Source organism: Coptis chinensis, chromosome 1 (assembly GCF_015680905.1).
Source record: "Coptis chinensis isolate HL-2020 chromosome 1, ASM1568090v1, whole genome shotgun sequence".
Lineage (NCBI taxonomy): Eukaryota > Viridiplantae > Streptophyta > Magnoliopsida > Ranunculales > Ranunculaceae > Coptis > Coptis chinensis.
Genome location: NC_141456.1, coordinates 30,184,032 through 30,204,235, shown reverse-complemented (window position 1 = coordinate 30,204,235; position 20,204 = coordinate 30,184,032). Strand labels below are relative to the sequence as shown.

General features: G+C 37.8%; 2 protein-coding genes across 9 annotated transcripts; one reads left to right on the top strand and one right to left on the bottom strand.

The window, feature by feature from the left end:
- Positions 1 to 294: 294 nt before the first annotated feature.
- LOC147523389 (Ribosomal protein L12/ ATP-dependent Clp protease adaptor protein ClpS family protein) lies at positions 295 to 17,315 on the bottom strand. Of its 8 annotated transcripts, XR_015216041.1 has the most exons (6): positions 17,157 to 17,315; positions 15,585 to 16,488; positions 15,124 to 15,428; positions 14,942 to 15,040; positions 14,784 to 14,868; positions 12,898 to 14,550 (listed from the first exon to the last, which is right to left on the bottom strand). XR_015216041.1 is itself a non-coding variant. In XM_086598403.1 (2 exons), the coding sequence occupies exon 2, from the start codon at positions 16,445 to 16,447 to the stop codon at positions 15,878 to 15,880; it is 570 nt and encodes a 189-aa protein (XP_086454529.1). In that variant the 5' UTR covers positions 16,448 to 16,488; positions 17,157 to 17,315; the 3' UTR covers positions 15,475 to 15,877. The 8 variants fall into 8 exon arrangements, 1 of the variants encoding a protein (XP_086454529.1); XR_015216042.1 differs by lacking the exons at positions 12,898 to 14,550; positions 14,942 to 15,040 and adding an exon at positions 295 to 670; XR_015216036.1 differs by having other exon boundaries at positions 14,942 to 15,428.
- On the top strand, positions 10,812 to 13,952 carry LOC147523390 (uncharacterized). Its single transcript, XM_086598398.1, has one exon. It carries the CDS (start codon positions 10,812 to 10,814, stop codon positions 13,725 to 13,727), a length of 2,916 nt encoding a protein of 971 aa, XP_086454524.1. The 3' UTR covers positions 13,728 to 13,952.
- Positions 17,316 to 20,204: the final 2,889 nt, after the last annotated feature.

Sequence of the window (20,204 nt, the reverse complement as noted above, 5' to 3'; positions counted from 1 at the left end):
GGTTGGAAAGAAGACAAAGAAAACTCACTTTTTCATGTATTGGTGAGAGTTTGAATCTGACCCTAACTATGTAAAAACTCGATTCCAAAATAGGCACAGATCCTGATTTCTGCAGTTAGAAAATTCTAACGTGCTAACTTTCGAATACCGTAACCATATCCACAAACCTCGGAATGTGACGAAGTCAATTGGGTTGGAACTTGGAAAGCAGACTTCCGGACCTTACTTTTTCGTGTTAAGAGTTAAATCTAACTAAAACTCAAAGTATAAGAAAATCAACTCCAAAACAAGACATAAGTATAAATGTTCCAGTTTTTAGTTTCATGAATGGTTCAAATTGTTCAACACATAAAAGGTGAATACGAGTCACAAATTCTAAAATTTAAAAGTTCTGACCATTTCAAATTTTAAGTCTAACATTGCCCACATATGAATATAATGATCCTAGGTCCTCCTACATAATTTGCTAATCCATGACCAAAGTATATACACATGGTGACAACCACCTTGACACCAAGGTATACGAACCAAAACTGATATGTAGAATAGAATACATTGAAGAATCAACAAGTATACCCCAATTACTAAGCAAACCATACCATACAACCAGTAGACTTTCATTACCTTATACAAGACGATTCAAGAGATCACTCATCATCTCCGGCGAAAGCTAGAAACAAACAATTTGCAAAGACATCATTTAAGTGTAAACACCATCAATATATTATATATGTATGAACTCAAACAATTAAACTAACTAAGCAATATTCATTGATTCAAATATCATCTCCACCTCAGTCCACATTTCAGTACGACAGTAACCATATATAGATAAAAGCAAATGATATATGTAAACCCAAAATTTCAATTTCAAAATCCACAAGAAATTGGTAGAATGATTACTCACCATTTTCAACAGGTACTTAATTGTTTAAGTGGTGTCTAACATATACAAGTAGAAATAATATAAGCATGCCAGACAGATATATACAAACATGTAAACACTTCATAGCAATTAGCATCCTGCAGACTACCAACGAACAAGTAAACCAACCCATGAAAATTTATATCTAGCAAAAGTAAACCTTGCGACAGTAACAATATACAATATATGATTTTCATAGAATTAACACCTTTTTATATCCAAGCCACATAAAATAAATAACCACTATTATACTATAATATACTCAAGCAATTAAATTTAAAGAGAAAATAAGTTTTAGACAACTCACCGAAATTAATCAAAAAACGAAAATGTTGGTTTACGTAGCAAACTCGAAATCCGGCGAACTTGAAAACTGGCGTTAAGATAGTTTTCCCCCTTTGAAACCTTCTCTTTACCACTCTCCAGGCAGTAACACTCTATCTCTCTCTTTTCACTTTTTACGTCTCTTTTTGTTTTCTTAACTTTTTTTTTTTTTTTTTTTTTTTTTCAAAAGAAATAATAGGGTTCGGCAAAAACCAAAACACCCGAAACCCCCATCCCTTATTTCTAGCAACTACTCATCCCACTTCCCACATTTTTATCTTTCTATCTTTATCTTTATCCTTTCTTTTATTATTATTATTATTATTATTATTATTATTATTATTATTATTATTATTATTATTTAAATTTATATATATTTAATAAAAGAAAATAACAAAAATTTAGGGGGTGTTATACGTACTCTAGTCATCATTATATTAAGGTCTATGGGATTTGAGTCAACATGTATAGTCCTGTTAGCATCCTCTTGGTCCTTCTTAAAAGTTTTCAAATTGTTATTTGTTCTCCGTCTCACTTGTCTGTAGATGTTCTCCATGCTCGGTTGCTGCTTCTCAAACCTTAGTTTATTCCTACTAAGTCATATTTCATACATCATGATAAAAAAATATGTGCCGGCAATGTTTTTTTTTTTTTTTTTACATATATTTGCATGCCATTAGTTATGACTGGTGAATGAATTGTTTATGTTCATTGTACATATTTTTCATTATTGTACATTTTCCGTGTACTTCCTTTCGTAATTGTGTTCGTACATCAAGTGTACTGCGGAACTGCCTATCTCATCAATTGCATTCTGAACAACTCTGATCTCTGTGATCAGGATGATTTGACTGTCACCCTCACGGCGGCTTTACACAACAGTGTCACCAAGCTCAATTCACCGTCCAGAGAATCATTAAGACGTCAGGTGACAACGAGGCCTTGCTCTTTGAAGCCCTAAACGTAAATGATGAGATCCAAAAAGTCATGTCCAAGTATGAAGAATTGATGAAGTCTTCTATTGGTATCTTTACTTTCTTACGTACGGTTCACCACTTTTTTTTGCACAAACTTTTCGATTCATTAACAGATAGCAAAGAGTTCGTATTGACGGGACTAGACTTCATAAAAACCAAGTTTCACAGGCATAGGAACTTGGTTAGTACATACTAGAGGACTATGAAAGGTTGCTGATGCTGCCATGAGATGGGTATGTTTGATCAGCTCCCTCAAGCAAAAGACAATTTTGCAAAAACTAAAACTAGCTTTGAGATTAAGTATCTCGTGCAAAAGACCCTCACAACACCAAGACACTGTAGTAGAATATCCATTAAGCTCTTGAACAATACTCTTATTATCTGAATAGACCACCACCTTGCTAACACTTAGCTGACGAGCTTGTTCCAATCCTACTTTTACTACTTGCAGCTCGGCCTCTTCTACTGAGCCTGCTGAGACGAGCCTGCTTCCTGCAGAACATAAATCAGAATTCCATTTATTTAGTGTGTAGCCTACACCAGCTTGTGAGGAAATGGGGTCGAAACCGCCATCACATCCAAGCAGAAAAAGGTCTGAAATATGTGATTCAGGTATCAGGTATTTTAAAGTCACTGGAGAATGAGCAGGAATAATACACTTTCGTGCTTGTTCCAGCACCTGAGAGGGGTTAACAGCTTTATAACGAGGATAAAAAACCAGAGAATTTCTATCTACCCAAATTATGTAGGCAGTAGAGGCTAAGATAGATAAGTTAAATTTAGTACTATCCTTTGAGTGACATTGAGAGATAACTTTAGTAATCACATCACCAACACTGAAATGCTGATTTCAGGAATGAAATCGCATAGCAAGGGGGGAGGCAAACCAAATTTTATCTAGATGTGTACAACTGAAAAGGGCATGCTCAATGCTTTTAGTCTCAAAGTGACAATGAGGACAGATAGGCACAAAACAAACATGCCGATCAAACAACAGTTTCCTAGTTGGCAAAATGCCGTTAAGAATTTTCCACATGAACATCTTGACTCGATGCGGGGTATGAAGCTTCCAAATATGACACCAAGTAGTTTTAGCAATAAACAAAGACCTAAGAGGCCTACCAACCTTTGATTGACTGAGAAACCAACTATATGTCGATTTGACAGTGAAAATGCCATTCTTTTCTAAGGTCCAAATGATTTTCTGATCCAAATTTTGTGGGAAAATACGAGTTTGCAATATCTCAGCCCTAAACTTTGTAGTGAACATCTCATTTAACAAGCTAATGTTCCAAGCATGTGTAATATTATTAATCAAATCAGATACATACCTAACAGATATCATAGGATTGGGTTTAGGCCCAAAAGGTTTCTTAAAAGGCAGAGAAGGGATCCAATTATCATCCCAATACAAATATCAATATTTTGTCCATTTGTTATCCTCCAACAGTGAAGAGAGGAGATGTCATTTCTTACCTTGAGGATGGTTTTTCCACCACTTCGAAGTAGAGTTACTTTTTTTGGCTTGCAAGAAAGAAACATGTCGAAAGTACTTATCCTTAATAATCTTAACCCATAACAAATCAGTCTCAGTCATGAGCTTCCAATACAGCTTAGCTATAAGAGCTTTATTCTGATACATAGACTGTTTGAATCCTACCCCACCCATGCTTTTCTTACTACAACATGCAGACCAATTTAACATATGCAACTTATTACTACCATGTTCATTATGCCCCCACTAAAAATTAGCACTTATCATATCCAGGTTGTGACAAAAAGACTTAATAAACAAGTTAGTTTGCATAGAGTAAACAAGGATAGCAAACACTACACTTTTAATGAGAGTACTTTGACCAACCATAGACAAAAATTTAGTATTATAGTTTTGTATCCTAGATAACACATTTTTCATAATCCTAGAGGTACTAATATGATTGGGTTTCGTAGGGTCAAAATCAATACCTAAATAAGAGTTGCTAGTATTAGTTAAAGGAATTTTTAAAATCCTAGAGATGAGCTTCTTATGCTTATGATGCAAGTTATGACTAAACAGTAGCGAAGACTTGTTAAAGTTGACCTATTGACTAGACATAACATAATCCTGGTTTATGCCATTTAAAATATGGTGAGCTTCAACTATGTTAGCTCGCATGAAAATGAAGCAGTCATCAGCAAACATGAGATGAGTTATTGGTACAGATGATCTAGAAATATGAATGCCATGAATATGCTTGGAGGTTAAAAGAGAAGAAATTTTCCTCGATAAAAACTCTGAACATAAAATGAAGAGAAAAGGGGATAAAGGATCCCCCTGTCAAATACCCCTAGATGCATAAAATTTACCAAATGATGAACCATTAAGGTTGATGGAGAAATAAGTAGAAGTTAAACAAGTCTCAATCCAATTGATCCATTTTCAACAAAAACCAAATTGTTCCAACATTTTAAAAACAAAGGGCCATTCAAGTTGATCAAAGGCTTTATGCATATCCAGTTTGATGGCCATACACTCATGTATGCCTTTTTTCGTTTGAGCTTTTGCAGTATCTCATGTAAAATGATTATGTTATCAAATATTTGCCTCTGTTTAACAAAGGCAGACTGCATAGGAGAGATCAACTTATCTAAGAAAGGCTTTAGTCGATTAGCAAGAATTTTAGAGATAATTCTATATACAATATTGCATAGACTAATAGGACGATAAGAACTAACGTTGTTAGGATGTGGGATTTTAGGAATTGGAGTGATATTAGTGTGATTAAAAGTTTGAATTAGACTGTTATGTTGGAAAAAATCTTGAATGACATGCATAAGATTAGTTTTAATCAAATCCCAATTATCTTGATAGAATAAGGGGGTAAACCCATCAAGGGCCAAGAGCTTTACCTAGATCCATAGCAAAAAGAGCTGCAGATAAAGTGAGATCTTAAGTTAACAAATCATTATCCATGTCAGTTATAAGATGATCGATATATGGAATATGATCATGGATGGTAGGAGTAGAAGAAGAAAAAAGTGTTTGATAAAAATCAACAATATGATTACCTATGTTTGTCCTGTTATTTAACCATGTATCATTTTCATCTTTTATCATTAGAATTTTATTCTGATTTCACCGGCCAATTGTTACATTGTGAAAAAGCTTAGTGTTATTATCACCTAAAGAGAGCTTCAAAAACCTGGATTTATCCCTCCAAAAGGCTTCTTGCTTAAGATTAATCTCACTAATTTTAGTTTGTATCTCATTCTCCAGAGCAAGAGTGTTATAGGAAGGAGTAGTTAATTGGATTTTGCTTAAAGTTTGTAGAAGGTGTTGGATCTCGAATTGAGTTTTATTGAAGTGGTGCTTGTTCCATTTTAGAGAGACCCATTCTGACCACATCCAAGTTAGTGATAAAATTGTTGGGTGGGTTTAGAGAGGACCAATATTGTTTTACAATTTCTTTGTACGAAAGATCATGATTCCAAGCACTTTGAAAGTAAAAAGGTTTTCATGTTTTAGGTTGTTTGGGATTGGAATAAAAAAGGATCATACTATGATCAGAATGAATAATCGGATAAGTGAAAATAGAAGCATTTGGAAAATTTTGAAAAGCTGGTTCATTGAAAAAGGCTTTATCTAGCTCTCTTTTGTTAAACTGAGGAGACTTTGGTTATTTGACCAGGTGTAAGTGACTCCAAAAAAACCAATGTCATTGATATTTGTGTCATAAACCAATTGTTTTTCTCAACCAATCCTTCAACCCCTTAGAGCAAGTCCAATGGAGAGCTGCTAAATTGGGCTACTAAAAGGTGCCACATAGGCCATTTAGCTTGCCCAGCCAGATTTGGCACCCCAAAATAAAAAAACCAATCCAATCGTGTTTTCTGTTTTGAAGTACTAAATGATACGGACGACATAGTTTCTGCCGTCCATCCATTATTTTGTAACTTAAGTTGAATTTTTTTTGGACGGACGACACAGTTTCTGCCGTCCGTCGAAATGGACGACACAGTTTCTACCGTCCGTCAAAATTTAGCACACGGACGGCAGAAACTATGTCGTCCGTCTCCCGAAGTTATTATAGCAGCTGCTAGCGAAGGTCTTAACTTTGGCTAGGTTTTTTACTCCTTCCAAATTTAAGACCCTTTTAGCAGCCCAATTGGAATGACATTTTTGTGGTTGGAGTGCTATATTTGCCTTTAGCAGCCCATATAGCCCCCCATTGGACTTGCTCTTCCCTCCATGTTCATGCATTCTCAAATTTAAGTCAGGCCTAAACCATAAACACTTGGTCCACTCACAGTTAAGAAACATATGTTCATCTGTCTCTATTTCTTTCTAACACAAAATACAAGAGATGTCTCCTTTAAACTTATATCGATGAAGCACTTCCCCTGTAGGTAGCCCTCCAAAATACACTTTTCAAATAAACAATTGTATGCTTGCTTCAAGTTTGGTTTTCCACAAATTTGTCATAACTTGATGATTTGTATTCGAAGCCTTGCTCATGCACAATTCATTAGTCAAATGTTTATAAGCAGACTTGACTGTCAAAACGCCCAAGTTTAGTGCCATACCAAATGATTTTATCAGCAATCTTAGGGTTTATGACCACTTGGTTAATGCAACTGATAACATGTGTAGGAAACAACTCTCCTAACCTAGTTTGACTCCAACTCTGGGTTTCATGGTTAGAGCGTTTCAGTTAGATCCCCAATTTCACACTAAGTGGTGGTTGTTTCATACGAGCGTTAATATTTTCACCATCCCAAGTTTTTAAGTTCACCGTTCTTAGTAATAAAATAACATGTATACCCATGTAAGATGTAACCCAACGAAAGAAACACCCAAATTTAATTTACTTTCTTCAATTGTTGACTTAGTAAGAATACAACAAGCTCTTTACGCTTTATTTTTCTTTTCAATTTCCACTATTGAGTTTACGAATCATAAGACAGAATAATTGGTTTAAGGGGCGCATGATCCTTAGACTTGCAGTTTTAATACCAATATATGATTGAACTCATCAAACTCTCATATCAAACATATAAAAAAGATGATTATACACATTCAATTGCTCTCATTTGTGTAACTACTAGTATTTGTCCGTGTCGTACGACACAGATATGCGTGCCTTCAGCGCGAATGCGAGAAGTGATGACGGCGATAGGGATGAGACAAGAGCGTGATGAAGCATCTCGTTAGTTTGTTTGGAGAAAAAAACAAAAGAGGGGATCCTATGAGCCTGTTTGAGATTACTAATTAAAACAACATATCACCATATAACCCCACATTCGTCCACGACATAAGCTGAGAAAACATAATTAGAGGCTTAGAGCCGTAAGATGGAAGTCCTGCGGGCCCAATACTTTCCTTCTTTGTTATATAGATATAGATATATTGATTAATTTTTAGGATGCAAAACTCGTTTCAAGATGAATTTGATAACCCATTTTACAGAAATTACCCTTGAAAATTATGTAGAACTGAGATTAGTTATTTATCAAATGGATTCAAACGTGCCACGTGTGGCGTTGCTAAGGATATGAAAAGATGGGTGAACTCACTGAGAAGGTTTAATGGAATTCTAACAACTAATTATTAACAATGTAACTGGAGAGTGGAGATTGATGGGAAGATTATTAACGAATTCAAGCATTTTAGGGGTGTAAATGGCATTTAAATTTTAGAACGGTGAATATAAAGAGTCCCACGGTGCAAATATTAGCCCCCTTTCATAATTGGTGCGAAACTGGAAAGATAGTCACATGATTCTGGCGTGGGAAGTTTTTTTGCTTATGTGTCTAGTTTCACACTTTTCATTTGCCACATAATACATTGTTAGACACGTTTTATAATTCCCGTGGCCAGGTCAGTATCCAATTGTCTAAGATTAAAAAAAAAGTATCAAATTGAAAAAATCAAGTTGTACAATGCATAGCAGTGCTAGGAAAATTGTAAAGTAATGGAATTGAAAAAAATGTGCTTATTTTGCCTAAGAGCATCTCTAGGTGGTAATATCACCTCTCAAATTCTTCAAATTTGCTTCCAAAACTCGGAATTTTGAGGAAATCCAACTCTAGGTGGAAGCAAATTCAGTCGCATCACCTGTCTAGCTGCATCCTTGTTCACAAATTTGGGATTTCGGATGGAGATGCGGAACGATAGTGGTAATGTCGTGTGCCATTACAAATGTCGCTCTAACTTTTTTTTTTGGCTTTGACCAACACGCCACGCTAGTGGTACTGTCGTGCGCCATTGCTAATGTCGCGCGAGTTATTTTTTTTAACTTTTTTAATTTGGTGCGACATTGAGAATGTCGTGTGAGTTTTTTTTTTTTTCAACTTTGGGGTGATAGTATCAATGTCTCACAAGGTAGCCCTATTTCAAATTTGTGAATGATATTTGCGACCACTTAGAGTTGGTCAAAATTTGCATCCAATTTCTCCAAATTTCGCCTTCAAATTTGAAGAAAATACTACCACCACCTAGAGATGCTCTAAGAGCAAGTCCAATAGGGGGGCTATATGGGCTGCTAAAGGCAAATATAGCACCCCAACCACAAAAACATCATTCTAATGGGGCTGCTAAAAGGGTCTTAAATATGGAAGGAGCCAAAAACCCAGCCACAGTTAAGCCCTTCGCTAGTAGCTGCCATAATAAGTTCCGGGATACGGACGACATAGTTTCTGCCGTCTGTTGGTTATTTATGTACGGACGACAGATACTATGCCGTCTGTCTCCCGTTTTAATTAAATGGACGGACAACAGACACTCTGCCGTCTGTTCCTGGCAAACCTGAGAAACCAAGAAATTTATTTTCCACTAAAATTTATGTACAGATAACTATTAAGTTTCATCATTTTCTTGCTCAACATTAAGTTTCCTCGTTTTCTTGCTAATCACCATTAAGTTTCCTCATTTTCTTGCTAATCACTATTAAATTTTCTCATTTTCTTGCTAATCACCATTAAGTTTTCTCGTTTTCTTGCTAATCACCATTAAATTTCATCGTTTTCTTGCTAACCACCATTAAGTTTCATCGTTTGTACAACTTTTTTGCTTATATAAAAACCATCCTCAAACTATATGAGATTAACTAAAAAAAACAATGTCTCCTTTCACATATTTCTTCATTTCTTTAGTTACTTTCATGGCTATCCCCGAATGGCCTCATTGGTCGGATTGCCCTACCAGTGAGTATTCAGACGAAGAAGAAGAAGATGATAATGAATGGCTTCGAGACCCGTATTGTTATAAAAAGGGTAATGACGAAGCATATGAAGATGAAGATGATGAGGCAGATGATAAGGATGAAGATGAAGATGAAGATTGATGCTCTGTTTTAATGTTCTATTTTATTTTCCTAATGTTAATGTTTTGTTTACTTTTTAAAAGTTTGAATAATAAAACAATGTTAATGTCCTGTTAATGTTCCTAATGTTATGTTAATGTTAATGCTCTGTTTTAATATTCTATTTTATTTCCCTAATATTAATGTTAATGTTAATGTTCTGTTCTAGTTTATTTTCCTAATATGGTGAGGGATGAGGAACTGAAGGAGTGAATTGAGAAGAGATTCATACGTTTTAGTGTCTGGAGTGTACAGACAGCAGAGTTTATGTCGTCTGTTGTAATTTAACGTACATACGGCATAACAGAACTTAACAGCTGCTAAAAAGTGTGATTGGAATGATTTTTTTGTTTTGGGCTGATAAATATGGCTGGGCCTGCTAAAAAGCCTATGTGGCACCTTTTAGTAACCCTTTTTAGCCGTTATCCATTGGACTTGCTCTAATAAGTAGTGTTATCAGACCCGGCCCGACCCGGTGAATTGGTGACTCAGTTTCTAAATCGGATTGGGTTATTAAGTGGATCGTTTGTGGCTCGACCCATGGGTCACTGTGATTCGAACCGAGGACCTCCAAATTCACTAATAGACAACATTCCACTAGACTACAATATCAACTTTTGCTATAAAAATTAAACAAGTATATTGTATATATATTTATGGCGGACCAAGCAATGACCTACTGGTCCAACCAGTGACCCAGGTTGAACCACTAACCCAATGACCCAGTCCCTTCACTGGGTTGACCTCCGGGCTGGGTCTGATAACATTGCTTATAAGTGCACTAATTATAGGCAAGTTACTTTCCAAGGGAAATCATGAAAAAACAGTCTAACCAGGTCTCACCACCTGGTCATCAACAATCAATAGTAGCCCGTGCACGAGTATTAAATTACGGATATCCGTTACCTAAAATATCCGATATATTCGGCGATATTTAATCCATGTCTTTAATTTCAGGTAGAACTCATATGAAGAAAAAAATTTGTACCACCACCGAACACTAGAATTTGTTACTTGTCTTCTTGTTTTCAATTAACTCGTGCCGCTTATTCTTCATCACTTTCTTTCTCTTGTCTCAGGTAATTTTCTTCACTCTTAAAAATAGTAATTTTATACTTTATTATTATTAAAAGAATCTTTCGTTGCAAAAGATAGTTAGAAACCCTAGATTCTGTTTGTTAGTTAGTTAGTTAATTCGGTTATATTTTGTTTTTCTTTTTTCAGCTATGAAATTGAAGTGAAATAATGGAAATCCTAGAAAGTTCAGCTAAACCTAAAACCCTAATTGAAGAAACTAGGGTTTTGGGTGACACGTGTGATAATGGAGTATTTGGGGTTTATTTGAATGTGGAAACAGTACTTGAACAAGGTAGTAGTAGTAATGGTGGTGTGGTGAATGGAAACAATGGTGTTGAAGGGGATGGTGGAAGAAACGGGGTTGACGAGATGTTGAATGATTTGGGACTGAATGAAGACAGTGAATTGTTTGAAAAGGTTGACACTTTGGAAGATGGTGTTTCTTTGATGACGGAATTTGATCAGGATGTTGAGAGTAGAGTAGTAGAAGTACCAGTTGAGTTTGATAAAGACCCGGTTTCTGGAATTGGAGTATTGAACAATGATGGAGAGAAAAGCGTGGTTGAAAACAAGGAAAAAGCAAGAGTTGATGATGATGATCTGCCTGAAGGGAGGAATAAATGCTTGGTTGAACAGGAAGAAGTAGAAGAAGAGGGGGAGGAAGATATGGATGACCAACAATACAGCTTCTCGGTGGGTGATTTTGTGTGGGCGAAGACTCTGAGCCGGCCTTGGTGGCCTGGGCAAATATATGACCCCTCGGATGCATCGAAGGATAGTGCAATGTGTTATGGAAAAGACAGACTTTTAGTGGCTTTCTTTGGGGATCGAACGTCTAGTTGGTGTTACCCTTCCCAGGTAAAGTCATTTCAGGAGAAATTTCAACAGATGTCGAAGCGGGGATTTTCAACCAGCTTTCATAGTGCTGTGCAGCAGGCATTAAGTGGGATTGGTAGATGTGTGGAGTCGGAAATGTCATGTTCTTGTGTTCCAATGGAAACATGGACGAAACTTGCTAGACCATTGGCTCTAAATTCTGGCATACGTGAAGGGGTGTTGGTGCCAGAAGGGAGGATTAGTGGACTTTCGGTTACTGAGTTTGAACCTGCAAAGTTCCTTGAACGTCTCAGATGCATTGCCGAGATTGTTTCCGGCATCAGTCTGCTTGAGCTTAATGCAATTCGGAGTCAGTTGTCAGCCTTTGATCATGCTAACGGATGCCGCCAACTACATATATACCTTGAACTCCAAGGAATTACAGGTAATGCCACGGCAGATTGTCTTGATGCTTATGGTCCGACATGGGAACCATTAGGAAGACCACTCGAAGCAGACAACCCGTCATCGAAAGCAAGTAATGGAATTGCCAAAAAGTCATCAGTGCAGAAGAAGCGGAAAATCATGAATCATCCGGGAACGATGTCCAGGAAGAGAAAGAAGACGAAGGATTTAGAAGTTGGAATAGAGTTTGTTACGGAAGAAGATGGTTCAAGCAATGGTAAACCAGTTTCTAGTCCCAAGGAGCAAAAGGAAATAAAGCCTTCAGAATTACCTTCCGCAGTCTTAGATAACATTGACTCCAATCTTCAAGATAATGATGTTGAAGCTTTAGATGGAAGTAAAACTGGTTCTTGGTTGCGGGAACGGAAGAAGAGCAAGTACTTGTCGCCTCCCTATGCAATCCTGGACCGAGAGCACAAGAGTTTGATATCTTTGAAGGATTCTGAAACAAGTTCTCCGAAGGATCCAGGAGTTTCTCATGGAGAGGAGCATATTGGCGGGACTAGGGGCCTCGTAAAGTCTGGTAGCGGGACAATTAGAAAGAAACAGGTAAAGGAGTCTGGTAGTAGAAAACCAAAAAACAGTGAAGCCAATGTTGATGCAGACAAGGTTTTATCTGATTTGTACTGTACAGCTTTGGATCCCATGTATTTGGGGGAATCACAAAAGTATGATTGTGTAAAGGGTTTCCTTTTAAATCTGAGAAGCTATCGACATGCATCCGACCACCAGATGTTTGACCTTAACTTGTTTAGTCGACCGGGTAGAAAGAAAAAATCGTTGGGCACGGAATCTAGCTCACCTAGGAAAGAAATGAAGAAGATTCCCCAACAAACTGCAACTTCTCTGAGTACCAAAAGAAAATCCTTGGGCATTGCGTCCGTCTTACCGGGGGAAATTATGCAGGCGGCCAACTGCCCAAAAGTTGAAGGTGGCGCAAAGAGGAAGGGCAGGGATTGGAAGGAAGAAGCAAGGTCTCAGGTTCCTGGGAAAAAAATTGTGGGAGTTCGATTCGGCTCACCAGGTAAAGATATTCATGAAACCAACCACCCAACTTCTGAAGGTGGTGCGGAGAGGAAGGTAAGGGATTGGTTGGAAGATGCGAGGCTTCAGATTTCTCAGAGTAAACAGTTGGAAATTGCAGTTGGCTCACCAGGGAAACATATGCGTAAAACTGACCACCCAATAACAGAAAATGGTGCACGAAAGAGGGGGAGGAAGAAAAAGAAAGATGCAACGTCTCTGGGTCTTCAAATTGCTTCCGAAAGCGCTGGTTGTACATCCAATAAGAAGATAAACCATAAGAAAGAGGCCAAGAGTGAAAATTCAGCTGCTCTTCTTCTCTTGAATTTTGGACCAGAGGTTCCTTTGCCTACAAAAGAAGACCTGATCACATTATTTGGAAGGTTTGGGGCTTTGGACGAGTCGGAAACGAATGTCGTGGAAGATTCTCGTCGCGCCCAGGTTGTTTACAAAAGCAGATCAGATGCTGAAGAAGCTCTTAACAGTTCGCAAAAGATCAGCCCTTTTGGACGTGCCATGGTCAATTATCACCTCCAGTATCGCGCAGCCAGCTCACGTAAAGTGAACCCAAAACAGCGTGCTCCCTTTCCAATTGGAGGCGACACGCAAACACCACTATCTGCTATTGCTGAAGCGCCTCCACTCCAGTATGTGAGGGAGAATCTTGACAATATGAAATCCATGCTGGAGAAGGCGGGGGCTACTCTGTCCCCAGTGGTGAAGGCAAACTTGGAGAATGAGATCAAAAGCCTATTGGAGAAGGTAACGACAATGGCGTAATTCAAGGGAAGTTTCCACGCCTAAAGATAATCGTCTGTTTTTGTGTTCACCTTGTAGGCATCTGTTGCTCATTGATGAGGGTTGCGGTGTATAAAGAATGTGAAAGTAGATGTAGTGTCCCGGGGTAGTTTACTATTATTAGTTGATCTTTAATAACCCCTTGTTGCTTATTGTTCTTGCTGATAATAGTAGTCACATGAATGGTATTTTGTTCTTCCATTTCAACGCCTAGTTGTTTACATGTGGCACTTGATGATTCAGATCAGCAGGAGTACTTCACGAGCTACTAGTCTATACATCAATGTTTTGGTATTTGCATTCGGCTCTTTCTGTTGGCCTTGTGCGTTGAAATGGAGCTGACCTTTTCCAGTGCAGGTTCTCCCCTTGATCAATCATGTAATGCCTTAAAAGCTACTAAGGCCCTTTTAGCAGGGACGAGGCTGAAGATCCAGAAAACCAGATGTCACGGTCGTTTCAAAAGACCCAAAACATTATTCTTTCAATTGCTTGAACCCCGAGGGCTTAGTAAATTGTGAAGACCCAATTTAGATGTCTCGGTGTTTTCGAAAGACCCAAAACAACTTTCTTTTAATTGCTTGAAGCCTTGAACCTCGAGGAATTAGTGATTTGTAAAAAGTGTAATCCGTAAGTGGCAAGTGGTAAAAGTTTTGGGGTGTTGAATGCCAGGGAATACAAGTCTTGCGTCAGAAGAAACAGTTTGCATCTTGCATCAATGTAGAATAGGAATCTGCCATGTGTCCATGTACTAATAAACTGCTAAGCAGTGGGGGTGTGAGCGGAGAGGGAGGAGTGCTTATATGACCTGAAAATGAAAGCGACGACTGAAATCAACTGACAAGATGCTTCAACGATATATTAAACTTAAACACGACACTAACTATAAAAAGCCTTATAGCATATCCACTGTAAAGTTTTGCAAGCACCAGCCTAGATATATTTCATATTTTTCTTGAGTGGTTATACATATAAAATCCAAGTCAGGCATTTCCATAGATTGAGCTACAACATTGCAAGTGAAGAAAGAAAGATACATACCAAAGCCACGAGGTTCTGAGTTCCCATTGTGGTAGCCTTTGAATGAAGGATGACAGATGAAGGATCACTTTGGGTACCCCAGTTGCTGTTGGAATAAGAATATTGAATATCCAGGAACAAAACAATAATTGATGTGAGAGAAAAATACTACTTCTTACTGTGTAAGTTCAATTGTGGCCTTCTCTCAATCTTAAACAGTATTATCAATTTCAGGACCAAAGACTCCCCATTTAGGTGATTTCATAACCTAGAGGAAGCTATCGAAAAATCGAATTGAAATTGAAGAAGCAAAGTCCAAGAACAACACCTTAAGTTTTAAACAATAATAGTGGAGATTTACTTGGTTTGTCTTCCTCCTTCAATCTATCGTTGACCCGGTTTGTCTACTACTGAGCTGCTGTTCGTCTGCTACTGAGAGATGTTCGTCTTCCTCCTCCAATCGGTTAGATGGAGAGAACGAGCGGGGAGAAATTCGCAAAGTTTGTGCAAGAAAGAAAAGAGGACAGACAGAAACCAACCAATTGACATTTTAGGCCACGTACCCCCCACCTGGCCCAAGATCGTTCGCTCTGCTCACTTGATTAAGATGATGTAAGCTCTGCCGTATGAAATGTAAGTTGAGCAGACAGCACTAACTGAAAATGTCTACGAAAACATTTTAAAGAAAAATCAAAATCAAAACAACAAACTATGAAGTAAGACCAAATTATTGAAACACTGAATCAGAGTATCAGAGTTCATGGAAAAGCATAGAAGCTTGGAAAGGCCTCAAAAGCTCAAACGAGACTCGAAGTTTCCTACCTTTATCTTAAACAACAAAACAAGAAAATCAGAATCATTGTTCACTAAGGGGGCCTTGTCACATCGCAAACTAAGAATTGCCAGACAGCATCTCAGCCAGAAACTCGAGCTACAGTACAATTGAAATTCACTCTGCTGCTCCTCTTGAAAGTTATAATGATGTATCCCCCTTCTAAAATACTTAGACTTGGGAGGAGAGCATCCCACCACCATTCGTAACTTTGTTGGCCTATGCTAACAAAAAGTCTGAACAAGTTCATCCAGGACACAGCACCAGTAATCAGCAAAACTATTTATTCCATTACTGCAGCACCACCAACAGCTTTTAACTTCTCTATAATTTCATTGGCCTCCTCCTTGGTGACTCCTTGTTTCAATAAAACTGGTGCCTTCTCAACCAGGTCTTTAGCCTCCTTCAATCCTAGACTAGTAAATGCTCTAACCTCTTTGATCACTTTGATCTTTGACGCTGCATCATACTTCTCCAATTTCACATCAAATGCTGTCTTTTCTGGCTTCTCCTCTTCAGCCATTGCTGAACCTCCCTGAGAATCTAAATCCATCCCTTCGGTTGAGAATTGTATCTCGGGTTGTAGTAGCCTGTGTCTAAGGGCAGGAAAAATCTGAATGCGTTCTTCAAGCGGTAAGGCAGCAATACGCTCAGCAAGCTGCACAACCTTATCTGAAGGTGGGGGTTTAGGACCATAAGGATCATAGAAAGGAGGGTATTTGTATCTCTTTGGCTTGACCATGAGATCTCTGGGGACAAAATCAGGTTGAAACAGTCGACACTGCAAAGGACCTGTTTTTCCAGGAAGGTTTGGAGGGAGATGCACAGTTCTGAGAAACGCAAGAAGCTTCATACTTTCTCTTATGTTCTTTATTGTTTCGGCAGAGTGGGGAGCTGAAAAAAAATGACAAAAAATAACGTTTAGTAGGTACACAGTTTCGACTATGTTCTCCAAATACAATTAAAAGATATGGTAATGATTTCTCTCGCCTTCTCCAAAATTGGTACACTTAACAAAAAGTTCCACCAAATAAGAGAACAAATATATGTAATAACCTCAGTCTCTGACATTTGACATAAAACACTTTAATAAATGCAATGACACGCCAACACTATGATGCAATAAACTAGAAGTAGGAAGTTCTCTGGATGTAACATAGCATACTCTCTCTTCTAAAATGAAGAGGTCATCATTGTGCGTTACTGGATCAGGTATGATACAACCCTACGTGTCTAATAGGTTTGGCATACCAAATTATCAATATTAAGAACGAGAAACATGAAATTCAAGTGACATTCTGAGATAAACTTAAAACCAAGTTTCATTTAATAAGATCCTATGAAACATTTCATCAAACACCAAAAGGCAAAGTATAGCCTAAACAAGTAAAAGCTTGTAAGCCTATGCACTCAGCAATAATGTATGATCAGTTCATTTTCTAATGGACATTTCATCAAACACCAAAAGGCAAACTAATCGGGCTCCGTATTTTTAAATACTAAATCACTAAATATAGCAGCAATAATTATGAAAAATAATAAATATGTGTCTTTTTACTAACCTTTTGAAATGAAGAAAGAGTGATGATGAGAATAGCGTCGCCGCCGAAATTAGTAGAAGAAAAATGAGAGAGGGAGAGTCAGAAATACAATCTGAAAAGAGGAAAAAAAGTAAAGATAAATTCAAATGACGATTTTACCCTTAACACTTAAATAGTGCCAAATAAGGATTTTAGCCCAACAATAACCAACCCCATCACATTTTTTGAATTAGGCCCAATCCCATAAATCGAAAACTTAGCAGCTCTAGAATACACCCTCTTATGAGTGCGCAGGTATAATACACCCTTGAGGGCATCTCCAATGGAGAGTGTATATATACACCTCCACATAAGTGCCACATAGGTGCCACTAGGATTTTATGGCCCCTCTTACACATTAATAGTTTCCACATCTAAAATGGTATCCAATGCAACAAAGCTTAAGAGTTTGTAAAATTAAAAAACTGAGAAAAACCGACAGTCAAAGTCCGTCGCAAAGGGTTTAACCAAAAAATTAATAGAACGCACGTCACTTTGAGTAACAGCCGTAGTTTATTAAAACTGGGCCAACTAATAAATGACGGTCTTTACTCGTCGCAAACGTTACAATTCTAAAAAAAATAAAACAGACGTGAGTTTAAGTGACGTCTGAATTTCTTTTTAATTGGGACGTTACTTCAAGTGACACGACGCCCGAGATGTTTATTAACTAATAGCCGGATGGAGAATTCCTCACCCCCTCTATTAGCTATTAGCTTATCACCTGAGATTTACACCCCCCATTGGAAACATGTTTTTGACATTTAGAGTGTAAATTTTAGACTTTAAACAATTTACACTCTCCATTGGAGATGCCCTGAATAGAAACTCTGCCATGCAATACACCCTCACCCCTTGCCTGATGGAGGGCCCAGATGTGATGGCGCAGGTACAACCTGCTGATTCTAGAATTTGGTTTGAAAAATAATTATGGTTGTAGTACTGGGAGAAAACCATTCAAACAAAAGGGAGGGAGACAGGTTTTTGCCCAAAATCAAGTGGATGACAGAAATGTCATAAAACAAAAATTGTTCTTAAGCCATAATTATATATCGATCCTAACTAAAACCAAAATTAAAACTCAATATTGTCCTATAGCCCATTCTTTATTTTTGGGTCCTGTTATTGACGGGCCCCATTTTGTGTTGGGCAGACCCCGACCTAATTTGGAGTTTGTAATTGTGTTGGGTGCAACAAAGAGTGTTGGGCAGACCCCGTCACCAAACCCCGAACAAAAACAAACCCGAAATAACCAGTTACCACCCTTCGTCTTCGCGAATTCACAAAAAACCTACCAAAACCAAAAACCAAAAATTGATTCGCACCAAGCACGTGCACATGCAAACAAGGGTGTTTTCGACGATAGTACATAATAATGGTTATGTTGTTTGACTCCAAAATCTGTGATTCCCGAACCCCCTCGTACCAAAAGGCATCATTCTGATGTTGATCATGGAGAAGAACGTGTGCTAGGGGACATTGTAAACTCTTCTCATGTACAAGAATTGTTTGTTGTCTTGAGTCTTTTTCTTATTAGAGGTGATTCACTCCAATTCTTTTATATTCTATTCTCAATGTAATACTGATATTCTGCCTTTCTATTTTGTAGTTCAAGAATCTTGTAACTCAGAATGTAGATGATGGCGTACCATTGGAGGGAGTGCTTGAGGATCATAATAACCCAATACTAGAAGATCTAGAAAATCACATGCTGGGTGATAATGACGATTATATTGAAAATTTGAAATGGTCGGAAGGTGAATCAATATCACAATATCTGTTAGATTCTCAACAACTAACTTGTCAAAGACTTGTCTCCGTGCAATGACCTACTTCAGAGCCAGCCCTTAAATAGAGAAACGGATGGTGAAAGAAATAACAGACATCACCTACCTGATTATTCTCTCATCAGAGGAGTAGAAGTGTTTAAGGAGGACTTGGAGGTGTGCCAAAACTTGGATCTTAGTGATCTTCCAAGTAATACTAGGAGAAGAACACTCGAACCTTGTCATCATGAAAAGGAAGGTTGGTATGGTTGGATAACAGAGACAGACACCGAGCGACTCCCACATGCGTCATTTCCTATTTCGAAACGATTTAGCAGTGTTGTTTGGGCTTAATTAGCTTCTGCGACCTAGCTGGGTCGTTTCGGAATTGGATTCAATACGGTGTCCCCACGATTTAGCAGTGTTGTTTGGGTTTAGCTTTTGCGACCCAGCTGGGTCGTTTGGGCTTAGTTTCTGCGACTTAGCGGGGTCGTTTAGGAATTGGACTGAGAATTGCTTTTTGGAATTAGATTTTAAGAATTATCTTAGAAAAGGGAAGCCATTTTCATATTTGAACTTGTAAAATTTCAAACATTTCTTAAAATTTCGTATTTTTATTGATCAAATTTTGAGTGGATTGTTTTTTAATTGGTAACAATTTATTAATATGGGATGAAGCTAGTTTTTTCGAGAATTTCAAATAACCTACAAAATTTCAAATAACTATGTATTTTGTAATTTGTGTGGTTCAAATTTCAAACTACACTGCGGTGTAGTGAAAGTAGAGCTTAAACTACACAACGGTGTAGAGAAAGTGGAGTTCAAACTACACTATGGTGTAGTGGAGGTTGCACAACTTGTATTAGTTTTTTTTTTTTTTTTTTTGGTGCGGTCTTTTAGGATAAGAGCAATAGGAGGTTGCAACAAGTTGGGTAGGGGTGCCCAACCCAAAACATGTTTTTTAAGTTAATGACAAATTTGTAATAAAATTTTATTTTTTGGAGTGGTATCATGAGTAGGCCCAGTAAACCCCAGTTAATGGTTTTCGATCAATTTTCACCTAGTGTGCTACTGCACAACCTTTGCAAACACGTCATGTGATGGAGAAGGCAGAAGTCGATTTTGATCTAGGTCCCATAATTTTGTTTTGGACGGCTGAGCTCAAGAAAAAAAATTGCTTGATTGATGCTTACAGTATTGGAATCCAGCTAAGGCCCTAAGAGTGGATCAGTACGTACACACATTCACTGTCTATTATATATGT